This window comes from Botryllus schlosseri, chromosome 5, assembly GCF_051294905.1.
Source record: "Botryllus schlosseri isolate E-star chromosome 5, Bs_hap1, whole genome shotgun sequence".
Taxonomy (NCBI): Eukaryota; Metazoa; Chordata; class Ascidiacea; order Stolidobranchia; family Styelidae; genus Botryllus; species Botryllus schlosseri.
Window position 1 is genome coordinate 8,990,736 of NC_137240.1, and position 14,791 is coordinate 9,005,526.

The 14,791-nt window shown below is 41.7% G+C and overlaps 2 protein-coding genes and 1 long non-coding RNA gene across 3 annotated transcripts in view; 2 read left to right on the forward strand and 1 right to left on the reverse strand.

The window, feature by feature from the left end:
• The window catches only part of LOC145438943 (uncharacterized), a 118,730-nt gene extending 117,027 nt beyond the window's left edge, over positions 1-1,703 (forward strand). Inside the window, exon 4 of the long non-coding RNA XR_013915058.1 lies at positions 1,265-1,703. This is a non-coding gene — a long non-coding RNA (uncharacterized LOC145438943). The remainder of the gene's footprint in view (positions 1-1,264) is intronic.
• The window catches only part of LOC145438922 (uncharacterized), a 254,138-nt gene that overhangs the window by 155,761 nt on the left and 83,586 nt on the right, over positions 1-14,791 (forward strand). The window lies entirely within an intron of this gene.
• The window catches only part of LOC145438926 (metabotropic glutamate receptor 7-like), a 48,924-nt gene that overhangs the window by 12,550 nt on the left and 21,583 nt on the right, over positions 1-14,791 (reverse strand). The window contains exons 11-17 of the mRNA XM_080316320.1: positions 11,024-11,179; positions 10,834-10,910; positions 9,378-9,540; positions 8,289-8,435; positions 7,810-7,910; positions 7,266-7,390; positions 6,193-6,325 (exon numbers count right to left, since the gene is read on the reverse strand). Of these exons, the coding sequence (XP_080172446.1) occupies positions 6,193-6,325; positions 7,266-7,390; positions 7,810-7,910; positions 8,289-8,435; positions 9,378-9,540; positions 10,834-10,910; positions 11,024-11,179 (902 nt within the window). The remainder of the gene's footprint in view (positions 1-6,192; positions 6,326-7,265; positions 7,391-7,809; positions 7,911-8,288; positions 8,436-9,377; positions 9,541-10,833; positions 10,911-11,023; positions 11,180-14,791) is intronic.

A 14,791-nucleotide genomic window follows, 5' to 3' on the forward strand; every position in this document is an offset into this window, starting at 1 on the left:
TGGCAGAATCTTTCACGCTAACAAACCAGCCGTTATTTTTAATGTGAAGTGTAGGGCTTGTATCATGGTATATAATGTCACATCTTTTTTAATTCAATACCATCCTCGAGTTGACTATTTTCAATTCAATTACCATATTTATAGGGTGGGGGGCCTATGGTACCATAACCAAATCAAGCAAAATGTTTGAATCAACTAATCACTTAACAACAGAAACACGCCTACACATATAGAGGCTGCAAATCATAGTTTTCTGTGGTGCTTTATCGCTATAACGAGGTAATTGAAAGTCAAAATGTCGATTTACGGGTAATATGTATGTGCCAATAATTTTGTTGTTTTGGGCGTAAATCGAAACGTGATTTTACTCCAATATTTGAGTTGATATAATCAAATAATCTATTTTATTCTTGAAGGTGGTCCCAGGTCCCATGGTTGTGTCACTCGTGTGCCTTAGGACCTACCGAGTGGGGACCAATCATGCGTTCGAGCAACAAATTTTGAAAGTTCATGAATATTTTTTGAAAAAGTGGATATTCATGTACGTAGAGCTTGGATCAAAGTGTTGAGCCAGCAAAAGATATATTCTCGGCTGAAGATTTGAGGGCCAGAGATCATTTTGCAATTTTTGATCCATCACAGGGTTGTAACCAAGTCACAAGGCTGCGAGTCACAAGTCAATCTCACTTTTATAGTTTTGACTCGAGTCAAGTCGAGTCATTTTCAATTTACCACCGAGTCAAGTCCGAGTCCAAGTCATCGAGCAGAGGTTCGAGTCCGAGTCATGGTGTTATGACTCGAGTCCGAGTCCAAGTCATTGTGTTGACTGCTCAGTTTCCAGTTAAGGTCATGTTAGACCCACTTTTATGACTCTATTTGGTGATATCGAATGGTTCGTATTCATAATATACCAATTTTCCTCACATTTAACCGTTTCTGGTCGCATTTTCAAGTACCAGTACCAATATACGAAATCCCAATACGGTGGTTACTTTACTATTCTTTGAAATCACAATGAAATGTCGATCTTGCCGTCTGAGTCTCGAGTCATGAGCAATGACTCGAGTCCAAGTCGAGTCAATACGCAGATTGACTCGAGTCGAGTCATTTCCGTATTTTAAAAAAATGACTCGAGTCAAGTCGAGTCATCAAAAAATCGTGACTCGAGTCGAGTCATTACAACCCTGATCCATCAGTACCACATCTTTCCTAAGCAATTACGAGATTACATTTGTTAGGTATATTGATTCCAACTTGTTTCCAGGATGCGTGTCACAGCTGTGGTCGATGGACGCACGAGCACTGTTGGCCGGGACAGCAGATACCTGAGCCTGATTTTTATTGCATGCTATGTACCCAGATGTAAATTCTGATGTTGATATATTTATTGGGGACATTTTACTGTGGTTTCGTTGCGTATTTACTAATGACTTTTACTGTGATTACGTTGCTTGTTTCATAATGATTTTTACTGTGGTTTCATTGCTTATATCTCGATCACTTTTAGTATGGTTCCACTGCTGATTTCTCAATGACGTTTGCTGTGGTTCCATTGCTTATTTTTCTGTGACTTCTACTGTGGTTCCACTGCTTATTTCTTTGTGACTTTTACTGTGGTTTTGTTGCTTGTTTCTTGATAATTTTTACTGTGGTATTCGTTGCATATTTCTTATTGTGGTTTCATTACATACTGTATCTACAGACTTGGGTCTGAAATTCATTGCAAGTGTACAAATAAAGGGTTGGGTTCAAGTCACTACCTTCGAGTCAATAGTCATTGCACATTTTGACTCACTCGAGTCAAGTCAAGTCATTTTAGCGAGTCATCCCAACACTGATATGGGGTGGTGACAGGGTTGTAACCAAGTCAATTTGACTTGAGTCATTTTCAATTCACCACCGAGTCAATTCCGAGAGCACTGAGTTGAGTCCAAGTCATGGTGTTTAATGTTCCCCCATCCAGTTCAGCTTCAGGTCACTTCTGTGGAACTCTCGGGGGTGATATCGAAGGCCTCGGATAATTCATATGTTCATCATCATCATCATCATTGGTTTATTAGCAATTTTATCAGTTCAATACACCACATAAAATGCGATACAATGAAAAAACAGGAAGATGTCGAAGCGACAAGGAGTAGTCTATGTTCATTTTTCCCACTCTGAACATGTTTATTGTAACAGATAAAAGGCAGGTTTAGGGCCTATTTTTCATTTATCAGTCCTGATATACTATTCTTGAATAAGCCATAGAATGAGTAAATCCATTTTTAAGAAAATAACTCAGGTCAGCAAAACAATTGTGAGTCGAGTAAATAGTATAACGACAGGAGGTGATCAAGTAGGTCTTTTTTGAATCTGAGCATACAATCATTTGGGATTCTGCCAACGCTTATTATGAAAAAAATGTAACAATATGCAATCTTCGGTATCATGTAGTTGCGAGAACTCAATAGTCGCGCCATGAAAGGATTTAGCCTCTGCTCAGTTTACCGAGACACCGAACGCCGTATAGCTATTAGCTACTCAACATACCAGACGCCGAACGCCGTATAGCTACTCGGCGTCTGAACATAGCAGACGCCAAACGCCGTATAGCTACTCGGCATCTCACCATATCAGACGCCAAACGCCGTATAGCTACTCGGCGTCTCACGATCAGAGATGGCCACAGTCCGGTTCAGGAGCCGGAGCCGGAGCAGGATTTCATTGAATTTTTACCTGGCCGGACTGGATCCGGATTTTGAATTTGCGGTGATGGTCGGATTTTAGCCGGATTTTTTGCTGCAATATGATTAATTAGCATTGTTATGGCAGGATTTTTTCGGATTCCAAGCTGGACCTTCAACAGCCGGACTCCGAATCTCCCATTGCCAGCCGGATCCGGATAGATTCGGATCCCGAAATTTGGGAATCCGCCCATCTCTGCTCACGATATCAGACGCCAAACGCCGTATAGCTACTCGGCGTCTGAACATAACAGACGCCAAACGCCGTATAGCTACTTGGCGTCTCGGAAAACCAGACGCCAAACGCCGTATAGACATTCGGCCGCCGCTCGGCGTTTGGCGTCTGGCCTCTGAGCGGGTTTAACCCCTACTCTCACATAAGTGCTGAGCAGTGGTTCTCAAATTTTCACCTAGTGGACCGATAAAATTTTATAAGGTATTTGGCGGGCCGGTGAAACATCAAAAATTGAAATCAGCCAAAAATGATATCGCTTTTTGCACGGATGGTTCTAGAGCAGGGTCGTCAAACATACGACCCGCGAGTCGCATCTGGCCTGTCATACAACTTTTTCCAGCACACGAACCGATTCTGAGTAGGTTAAAATTGGTACAGGGAAATACTTCATTTCATAAGAGTAATATAAAGTATTAGTGGTCTACCTACCTAAAGTTTCTCTTTTCTTCAATATTGGGTCAACCCTCAATCTTTTCTTTTCTTCAGTTTCAGTCAAAAGTAGCAAAGTCAACGCCAAGGAGTCGTTTTTTCTTTCCGTCTCTACTCATTAATACCGGCATCGCGATATACTGATTCGACTACGACCGCCAGTCCGAGTTGCCGCCGCTGTGCGCTTCCCTACGCCACGAAAAAAACGCTCGGAGATCGATTTTCGAGCGCAGTGAGGCGAAGCGTAATGAAGCGTATTGAGGCGTAATGAGGCGCTCCACATTATAATAAACAAACAGAGCCTTCGCCTTCAATGTAAACTAGTGTCCATCACTATAGCAAGTCCTCGTGGAAATTGTTGGCAAAGCGACGGAAGATATTGATTTTATGGGATTATAATATCATTTGATTGCCCCAGTTGATACATGTGGCAACGTTAAAAGCATCAATATGTACTTCAGCATTGCGGCATTATAATGTGGCCCAAGTCGTCGCTAGGTATCGTGTATAGTACATTAACATAGGCCAGGGGTTCTCAACTTTCCTTGTATAACGGGCCGTATTTTAACAGCAAAAGACGCTGCGGGCCGCAGAACTATGTTACCTTGCATTCATGGGCTACTATTAAATTTAGGCTATTGTAGCCGATTTACCAGTCGTATACCGGCATTTAGTACATTTCTATGCATTATAAAGTAATAATGAACAGCGTTCGTAAGTTTGCAGCTGCTGCTTGTGAGAATGTGTATCTTCTAGCGGCGTATGTAAATCCTTTCATGGAGCGTGCATTACATTCGTTGTCAAGTCGGTATATGCAACTTCAAATCCTTCCACCAGAGAGCCGAACTCTTTGTTCCAATGCGTGGGCGAGCAAGTATAAAATTACTATAACTTTTGCGTTACAGAGACCATTATCACATTGAGCTCTGAGTGATATGAGAAGAAATCTGGTGTCTGGGGGCATTTCTGAGCAAAACAATCCACATTTCTCCTTTCCGTTCATGCCTAGGGCACTGTACCAATAGTTACAGAAGTCAGCTTTGTCAAGTTGATATTTTTCGCTGGTCCCCTCCCCACGTTTGCCCAGCCAGTATTTCTCTGCATATATGTCCACTCTGATGAAATTCAACCAGATAATTAGTTATACAATGTCGGTGGATTCATCCAAGGCTGCGTAAAAGTAGTCTACGCGGCAACGTGTTTCAGAACAGGCGATAAAAGATTGACTGATATTGATGTTACTCGTCTGGTCAGGATTGAATCAGACGATTGCATCTTCGAAATTTGTCTGGTGATGTTGTCCTTGCTGCTAAGTTCCGGAAACAGCAAATATTCGCAAAGTATGTTACGATTTTATTGAAATCACACCTTCTATATCAGATTTCTTGGGTTTAGCGATATTCGAAGCAATTTTAAACGATGCGTCTGTAACGTCGTCGGCAATCTCAACAACCGTTCGCAGTGAGTCCAACACTCTTTAAAAGTGTAGGCCTACTAAGAAGCGGGATTCTCTTGAACCAGAGTCCAGCCGAATAATGATTCAAAACAATAACAATCTGAAGTCGAGCATATATCAAGAAACGAGAGCACATTGAAGCAGTGGTTCTCAAACATTTTTTAGTCACGCCCCCCCCCCCCCTTTTGATAGGGAAAAATTTCGTGCCCCCTTATCGTCATATAACAAAATGCAACCAGAATGCTAGCAATACAAACGGCTAGTTTGATGTCATGGAAGGTTATAGCCGTTGATCAGAGAATTCTCAAATATGAAATTCGGACTATACACAGAGAAATAACAGTGAATTAGGGATAAATTGCGCGCAGCGCGAAATTTTTTTCAGTTGACCGCACCATCGCGCCCCCTTCAGATGCTTCACGCACCAAAGAGGGCGCGTGCCCCCAGTTTGAGAACCACTGTCTTCAAGAATGAGTAATCAAACGAAACAGAGACGGTGCGATAAAGAGCTAAGTATCTAAATTAATTTTTAACAATACCGTGTCATTAGTAATTGCGTTTATAATGAAAGATGTCGCGGGCCACAAAATATACGTCTGCGGGCCGCATGCGGCCCGCGGGCCGCGGGTTGAGAACCTCTGACATAGGCTATCACTTCACTGAAATGTAGGGTTAGAATTAGCATTATGACGTCACGTGACGTCATGAGGTTCACGTTCGCGTTCACACAGAACCTTTCAAAAAGGTTCGCGTTCACACGAACCTGAACCTTTCAGAGGTTCACACCATCCCTATCATTTAGACAACTCTAATGAAGTCCAACCGAATGCACGTCGTGAAGTAATACGGATGGTGCGGCGACGATCACGATGGCCTCGCAAGAACACTAACAGACCACATCACTCCGTACCCGGTTGGTAGGGATGGTGGTTAATCGGAAAATACGTTTCTATCCCGCATAACTTTTGCACGACTTCCTTGCTTTGCTTGTGCTATGAATATCGTGAGAGCGGACAGGACTATATCTGCAACTGATTAGTATATGCGTCAATTAGAAACTCTAATTCATATTCATCAAGAAAGATCTTAATCACAGCACACTGAATAATATATGTGGATAAAGATGCGCAATGTACTAATTATAAGTTCAAAAATAGCTGCTAATAAACGATAAGATACGATTTTGAAGAAATGTGTGGGAAATGATTTCGTTTTACGATATCACCGACTGCTTTTGGGTGGATAACGATATGTTGGCTATAAATACTCAGTATCTCTCCCATGTCATCCCTGTATTTAGATAACAGGAGCAGGACTGCTGCCTCATCTATAGGTAATTCACTTACTTTGCCAGAAGCGCGCACGATTGCAGTGTCTCTGTACACGACGTAAATTACAGTAACTATACTAGTGCATACGAGTCCGAAGGCTCCGAGAGATAGAACAAAAATAGCATGTGCCGAATTGTATTCCATGGTTCTGCAAAGGAACAATGTCGAAACTTGCGCAAGGTCATAGTGTAAATAAAAGACTTGAATGCATGAAATTATAGAAGCTAACTTATTAATTACCACCACCAGTCGCACACTATAAATGCAGGGTTGCCATATTTTGGAATCGGGAAAGGAGAACACTTCTACCAAATCATAAAAGTTTGTCGACGGAAATTGAAAACAGCTGATTATTTATAATTTACTGGAAATCTTGTTGTGACGGCTAAAAACAGGTCGCGACTTTGACTTTATTCCCGATTTACGCCCTTTTTTGTTAATCTGGTAGTGTTCACTAAAAAAGGGTCAACACTTCAATTAGACTCCCGAATGACCCACTCTTACGTCCGCATCACCATTTCGAGTCATTTATGCCGATTTTCACTTGACTCCGTCCATTACCCTAGCTGCAAAAGCTGTGAAGGAGGAGGAGTTTCTAAAAAAGAGGACATTTAGGCGTATTCGGTAAACATTTTCAATTTCATTAAAAAGCAGGACAAATCCTTCTAAAGGAGGACGTATGGTAACCCTAATACATGACTATATATAAATTGTATGAGAAAATTTTCGAACCCGTGCTAGTTAGCAAAGAATACCATACATTGCGATCCCGGTTACCTTTTCCGGTTTATAATAACAGATCCTAAATTCGAAAATTGCGTAAATCAATAGGATGAATTTTGTAGTCCTGAAGTTGACAATGGTGACGGACAAACAGAAGCTTGACACGGGTCGTCTCAATCTGTACTTCTAACTACTTACTGCAGTTCCCAGGACTTTCGTTTGACTTATACTTGAAGTAGTTTGTCGATGCCTTATTAAAAATTAATAGTACAACTTCCGCCGTACTCCAGTACCAGCAATGTCTGCTTTGATTTCATACAACAGATGCAATAGAATATATGGTCAATGCACATTTTATTACTTACCTTTCAGGTAATAAAACACAGCTGTTCCTAGCCTCGTTAGGCCTGGTTCCGACAGGACAATTTTCACATCTAGTGCCGTTGACGAAGGCCCTCGATGAGCATTTTTGGCAGAACCAACAGCATTTCTAAGTATGAACATAAGAATGAAAATCATAACATCACGAGTCTGATCTACTGATGGAGGGAAATTGTTCGGAATCAAAATATTCCCATCAAATGGACATAGGTTGCGTCTTAGAATCGCGTCTGTCAGCTCAATTCGAGAGAAAATCTAGTCCACGAGAGCCAAAATCGTGACGATCGACTATTGCAATTCACTGTGCATCGCACTTATGCATATCCCGCGCAGTCTCGCTCGATATCGTTGCTAACTCTTCAGTCTACCCTACTTTAGACGAAGAAATCATGACGTGTTACACGATCCATCGGTTACGAAAGACGAAAGACTTATTACTTCGAAATGATTGACATTGAACGACCACACTTGCAAACGTGCATCCAGGAATGCAAGACCGTCATAAAAACATAAGAACATAATGCTCACGGATGAACTTTGTACTTGTGCCTCGCCTGGCTTGCACGGCTCGCTGCAAGTTGATTTTGTGGAAACAGTTCTGTTCGACAGTGAAGTATACCAACTCAATTCTGTCATCCAAAGAGGAAAGATAGGGTAAATATCGTTGACTCAGAGTTTTGATTAGGTGTCTCATGCACATTGCAAATGAGAAATGACCATGAACTATGTACGTACAATATTGATAAACCTACTGTAGCAGTCTATCATCTGCATATTAGTCGCCTTGTTAGCTAATAGCTATATGTTGGACACTTGGACAGTGTCACGATTATAATTCATGTACCATGGGTAATTCAGTATAGAGTAGTATGAAAGCTGCTTATTAGCGCCTCTAGCAACGGATATTATGACGACACGACACGGATGGATGAAATCAAAGCATGGTACCGCCAAGGTGATGCCTGATCGTAATTTATTTCCATTTTCGTAAGAACGTCACGTTTTACCGTTGTCAGCGTAGATTCCTGCTTTTATCCACCCATCCAGTAGATTTCCCGATTTGTTTCGAACTCTGTCTTTGGAAAACGTCAATACGTCGTACGTAGGAGGTCCGTCGTGATTCTTGTCGAAGTGGAAATGTCGTCCTCCCACTCCTGATAACGAATTTGTTCAACCAAATGCTATGCGCGGTCGCTAAAGATCCTATGGCATTCTGTGACTGTCTAATTGGGCAATGCCAGTATCTCAAGCAGGGCATTGGAGTCGGAGTCGCAGTTGGAGTTCGGAAAACAGATACTGACTTGATCCGGAGTTCCAGTTTGTTAGAATGCTCTGATTCCTATACTCCGACTCCAACTACGTTAAAACTGAACCAAGTGGGACTAAGAGGTAACATTGCAGTTAAAGAAGTTATGGTGTTTTCACGCTGGCGGACCTTCTGTGAGCACATTTGTTATAATTTATTCGAGCCATACATGTCTAAAAATGTAGTTAATTTAGAATTTCCCTATTAGATTTACAGGTATGTTTTAGCCGGAGTCAGATTGTGTGAAGAAAATACTAGGAGTCCGAGTCATTGTGTTCAACGTATCCGGAGTCGAAGTGTATGGAAATAGAAAATGTCTGAAGCCATAGTGGGAGTTCATTCGGTAACGCGAAAACAAAACACTTTACATACATCCAAAATCGACTTCCAAGGAATAATTCCACGTTCTACTTTAATTGGTCCAGACCGGGGATTTTTAACCGGATTTCAAGCGAGCCCCGGTGCTTCGCTGATTCTATCTCCAATATTTTTTAACTCATATTCAAATAGTCAATTGGTGTCACGGTCGCGCCTTCCAGGGTGGAGCCTCGCATTGCTGAACCGGTCTTTGAAAGGAAACGGCAGGTTTTCAGTAGAAATCATGTTTTAGTGGTTTGTTCTGTAAACGCTGTTGTTGATGCACAGCTAATTTTGTGCACCACTGTTCTATAGTGTTACGATTACGGCGCATCAGAATCGAAATAATCCACAATTAAGCGAATGCGTATAACATATAGTTCGCCAAGCCATTAATCGCTTCCAAAATATGACATCATCCGTAATTTCGTACCGGTGAATGAAACATTCTTGAGGTAGTGGTAAACTTCTGCAGCGAGCGTTGCTTCCCCCGCCATATTCCGCAATTCCTCGCAAAACACCGCCTTCCCGTTACATTTCACTTTGTGGTACTGGTCCAACGCGCGCACGAAAGCATACACCGAGTTTGCGATAGGCTGAGAGGTCCGCCGGAAGTGAGATGATGAATTAATGACAGATAAATTTAGCTGTATAGTCATTTCGCTGCGATATTAACATCGCCATGCCTATTAGTAACAATTGGAATTTTTTAAACAAGTTTGCAAATGATAGCCTGAAAAATTAGACAAAAACAATCACTACTCACACAGTGGTTACAGTCTCGCAACATCAGTAAAGGTACAAAACAATATCAGCTGACAATTATAAATGTAATTCATTTGCAAGCACTACTGCAACGAAACCACATAGACCTTTTCGCGGGCGTCACGTGCGATAAAACTATAAGCACGAATATATGCATAGGAAATTGAACAACTTAACAAGTATGACATTGATAAGAGGATAATTGTGCCAGTGGCAAAGCGTATGACACTGAACACCTGAAGGCCATTTGTGCCACTGATTGGCGACGAAAACCTCCCGTGGCGTTTTCTGCTCAAGATCCCTCTCCATCGGGCCGTGTTGCAGTAATCTGATTGTATTTACAAAGATTTCGAGAGTAAAACGAAGGGATCTGTAGGTCTGGGCTTTTCAGAGACTCGGCAACGGACGTTATAGTTCCACACCATGATGTTTGCGCTAAACATAGAAACCTTTCCATGTCAACCGCACACGACAACAATATCACTATTTTCGGTACACCCGTCATCTATTATACATCGTTACATTTTGACGAATCAGATGAAGAAAGTTCAAGGGCGGAGATCATAAAGTTAGCTTATCCGTGAGAATGCTGGTCTTCTGAATAAAAACTGTTACTCTTGGCTTGGCACATAAAGACATGTCGAGTGTGAGGCCCATTACGCTACAAAGCGTAAGACTCTCGCTCGAGCCATTGGGGTAATGTAAATATCGTGACCGTGGTAAGTGATATCGATTAACTCAAATGCGCACTGCATGGCACGATAATTTTACCGCACCATGCGGCCAATCCAGTGCGTTCAAATATTTTATAATACCGTATTGACAGGATGCGAGAAAATTTCATGGTCCTAATTACGCACCGTATCAGAAAATCGTCTCAATCATGAACGAAAATGTATCCGCATTTGCACGTAGTGTACATGTTCATTCAGGTTCGCTAGACCTTAAGATTACTAAATTAACTCAACTTCATGCGCTGCGATCAACCGATCCCCATAATCCTGGGTTTTTGAATTCCGATGAATGCGATAATCGGCCTTTTAATCAACTCAACTCTATATGATCTCCGCCCCAAGATCCTAAATTATCCATTTACTTATGAAATATGCATCTCGAATACAAACCGTTTCAATAAGTTGGAAGGTGGATGAATTGATGCGTTCATGGAGATCACAGACACGCAGGCCGGCGGTGTTGTTATCTGAAAATGATCGCACCGCTGATCGTACCTCTGAAGACCGCAATAGCAACAGCAATAGAAACGTGAAATTGCGCTTCCTAGATGGATTGCGAATGCGATAATGTCTTGCGTACCGCCAGGCAGCGAACAGTTGTTTTTCGTGCTGATGTGTCTTGGAAACCAGGGGTTCCTCGATAAGTTCTGGCGGAAGTTGTCTTGCAACTCAACGCTCGTGATGTATTCGATAAAGTTTCCCGGGGTGTCCAGCTTGGGTATGAAACCAACCACACCTTAAAGGAACAAAAGCGCTCGGAACGTATTGTCATTGTCAATCGATAGCTCTATAGCAGAAGTTGTCAAAAACTTGTTTATAAATGCGCACTGTGCGCAGCCTTTCGAATTATCTGCATGTAGGGCGCACCCCGCACAAATAATGTTAAATAGAGTGTACGCAATTACAAGACACAACACAACAAACTCTCTATTTACACTTTCCTGCATCATTTCACTAATATGGATTAATTTGGAGCTAGGGATGGTGTGAATGTGAACGTGAGGTTCACGTTCGCGTTCTGTTTGAACCTCAGAAAATTGAGGGTTCTACACTGTGAACCTTTTCCCCTTGTTACAATTCTTCACTTCATTATAACAGCTTTTGTTGGCATTTCACATTCAGACCACTCTTCGCGTGGCGCTGGCAGTGGCAGGAAGAAGAGAAATTAAACGCTAAACGAGAATTTATCTTGCCCTCTTCAAAAATGTTTTATGTTTTGTTAGAAAGGTTTTTGCGAAATAATCAGATTTCCGTTTGTGAATAGTTAGTGACGCGCTGTGAACTCGACCCGAAATACCAATTGTTATCAATTCTATAGACATCGACGAAATTGATATTATAAATAATGCGTCGTTGTATAATGTTGTAGAAACTTTGGAATGGCACACGCATTCATTTCAATATGAATAAACTATTAAAGTATGTTTAGCGTAAAATCTGGCACGAAATCTGTTCTTCATCATGCATAATTGCACGTGTGCTTCTCAAAGCTTGCTCACAAGTCACAACTATAAGTTGAGGGTCGGGGAAAAAGATTTTCCACACATTTTAGGCACTGTTGGATAAGACTTTTACTATATTATACTAGACCAGTCCCGTATATTGGTCTATAAACTATAGCCTTCTTATAATTGTAGAAAGTACATACGCAAAACACTGGTGAATGCGATGGAGCAAATCAAGTAGCCTTCATAATAAGCTGATGTCACCGGTTCTGTTAGAACTAATCTAAGAACTACAGCATGCGCTTCGTAGTACCTCTCATCACCGCGGCTGTAGAGAAACAGAACTCCATTGCATGTGGGCCTAAGGTAAATGAGGCAATGTAACAGCGTGGTGGTCTATGCCGTAATGTAGAGCCATTTTTATATGACCCTAAAAAATCAATAATACGACTTTATTTTTTGGAAAATATGACTTTATATGACTTTATGTGAAAATCCTGTATTTTTACATGCGAATAACATCACTCACATAACTAAGAAGTAAAATATACGCAACATAACAGTAATACACATCCCTTTTTATTTTAAACCACTGTTGTAGTACAGTTTCATGTATAGCGTGGAATGTTAGAGTCTTTGAATTGGACGTAAAATGAATGCAGTAAGGAAAATGAGCGCTCCTCAAACGCTGATGTGGGTTAACACCAGTGGCGGCTCGTCCTATAGGGCAACTGGGGCATTGCCCCACCTAAAATTCTGTTCAATAACAATTTAACCATTTATAGACGCACAGCGCTCAATATATATCGAGATCACAGCGAAACCCGCGTTCTTCTTGTGCTTTCGCTTGCAAATGCCCATACATAGCGAAGTCTCCGCGAAAATAGAATTCTCTTCTGTGTTTTCGCTTTGTGAATGCCTAGCCGGGGCTTGCCCCGGTAGCGCTCATAACAAGCTTTCACTATCTATTCTCTCAAAGCTGCGCACAATTAAGAAACGTTGCTTTACTCTCTCCTATTCGTAAAATGGCCGAGCATCCGGGGCAAATATGCTTGCTCGCCCCTAAGGTGTGATGTAACAATCGTATCTATATCTGAACTCGGATACCGTGATATGCGTTGAGTCGACCGTTGCTGGTACAGGTCGATTTTGATGGTGTTTCACACCATGATAATTCTTGAAACTTGGTATGTCATGTCGTGATGGTGGTATTTAACACTGTCCTAAGTTTCAGGGTTTCTACTCAAAGTTTAGGGTAGTAATTCCGTTTCCAAAGTCGAGTGTGTGCTGATCGGTCATGTATCGCAAACATATTTCACGCAAAGCCGGTATTGGTCTCCATTGATTTTAACGATGCTCCTTAGCTAGATCCGTCATGAACTTTTACATGGTATGTCTTGATTTTAGTATCGAACGCTGTGCCAAGTCTCAAGGTTGACACTCAATGATTAGGGCAGCAATTTCGTTATTAAGTTCGAGTATGGTAGAGATGTGCGCTGATCTGACACTTAGCCTACCTAAAGCATTGCGGATTTCACGCAAAAGCCGGTGTATCTGTGTTCCATACTGAGATAGGTGATGAGATGATGATATCATGAAACAGTTTACTAACATCCTCGGTTTGCATTCAAATATTTAGTTTTATTTTATATTCTCCAATGTCAATTTCACCGTGGAATGGTGGCCTTCGGGCCATTTGCTCACAATTACAACCCCTGTCAAGCGCGGTAGCTGTTTCGTTTTCGATGGCGGCTAACAGCTGATCGCTTGATCAGCCGATTCCTCAGTAAATATTACGCAAAATTCGGCGTTGATCTGTTCGTATTAATTTTGACAGTGTACCATACCGAAAACGGTCATGAGGCTATACTTCTCGATGATTTCATGTAACAGTGTACCAAGTTTTCGGCTTTCATCCACGTATTTATTCGGTAATATATTTTCCGAAGGCGATTTTGCAGCAGACATATAGACACTATAGACCGTAAGCCGTATGTGTCGTGTGACAGTCTCCAGCCTCAAGGCCAGAATCTCCCAAGCTGTACCGGGACCGAATTTCCGAGGCTGCTATCCGTAGTTCTTCAGAATGATGTTTTGGATTCAATATGACATTTCCTTGTCCAATCTATGAGATAACAATTGCGTATGTGTCCGAACCACTGAGCTATATAAACATATGTTGTACCGAGACCGAGTTTCCGAGACTGCTATTCTTGGTTCTTCAGAATGATGTTTTGGATTCAATATGACAGGCCCAATGTATGAGATAACAATTGGGTATGGGTCCGAACTCGTTGACCTTTCCAGTTAGGCATACGCAATCTCTCGATTTATAGTCATTTCCATTTCTGCAGATAAGTAGTCAGGTCAAGTGCGAACATGAATCGTGTTGAATCTTTGCTCCGTACGCCGTTTAGCCAGCTGCCTTTAGAGCAAAAATTAGAGGTAAAGCGACTAGGTCCGTATCAGCCTAGAAATTGCCCATTGATCCAATCGTACGCCGGAGGAAAGCGCACTCGTGCCTTTTCTTCAGCGCATTTCGATAAAAATGAATGGCTTACTTATGGCGAGGATAAAAACGCCTTGTTTTGCTTCTACTGTCTTTTATTCGACAGTGCCGGTACCGGAAGCAGTGGCTCTTGTTGGAACAAAATTGGTTATCGCGATCTGAAGCATTTGTCAGAGCGTCTGAAAACGCACCAAAAATCCCAAGTGCACATGGCTGGTGCAGTTAAATATAAATTGTTTGGCAGAGTAAATGTAATGTCGCAGCTCAATGAAAGTTATCGCGTATCAGTCTGCAAGCACAATGAGCTTGTAGATAAGAATAGGCATGTTCTCTCTCGGGTGATTGATGCCATTAAATTTATTGGAGTTCATGAATTGCCCCTTCGAGGCCACGA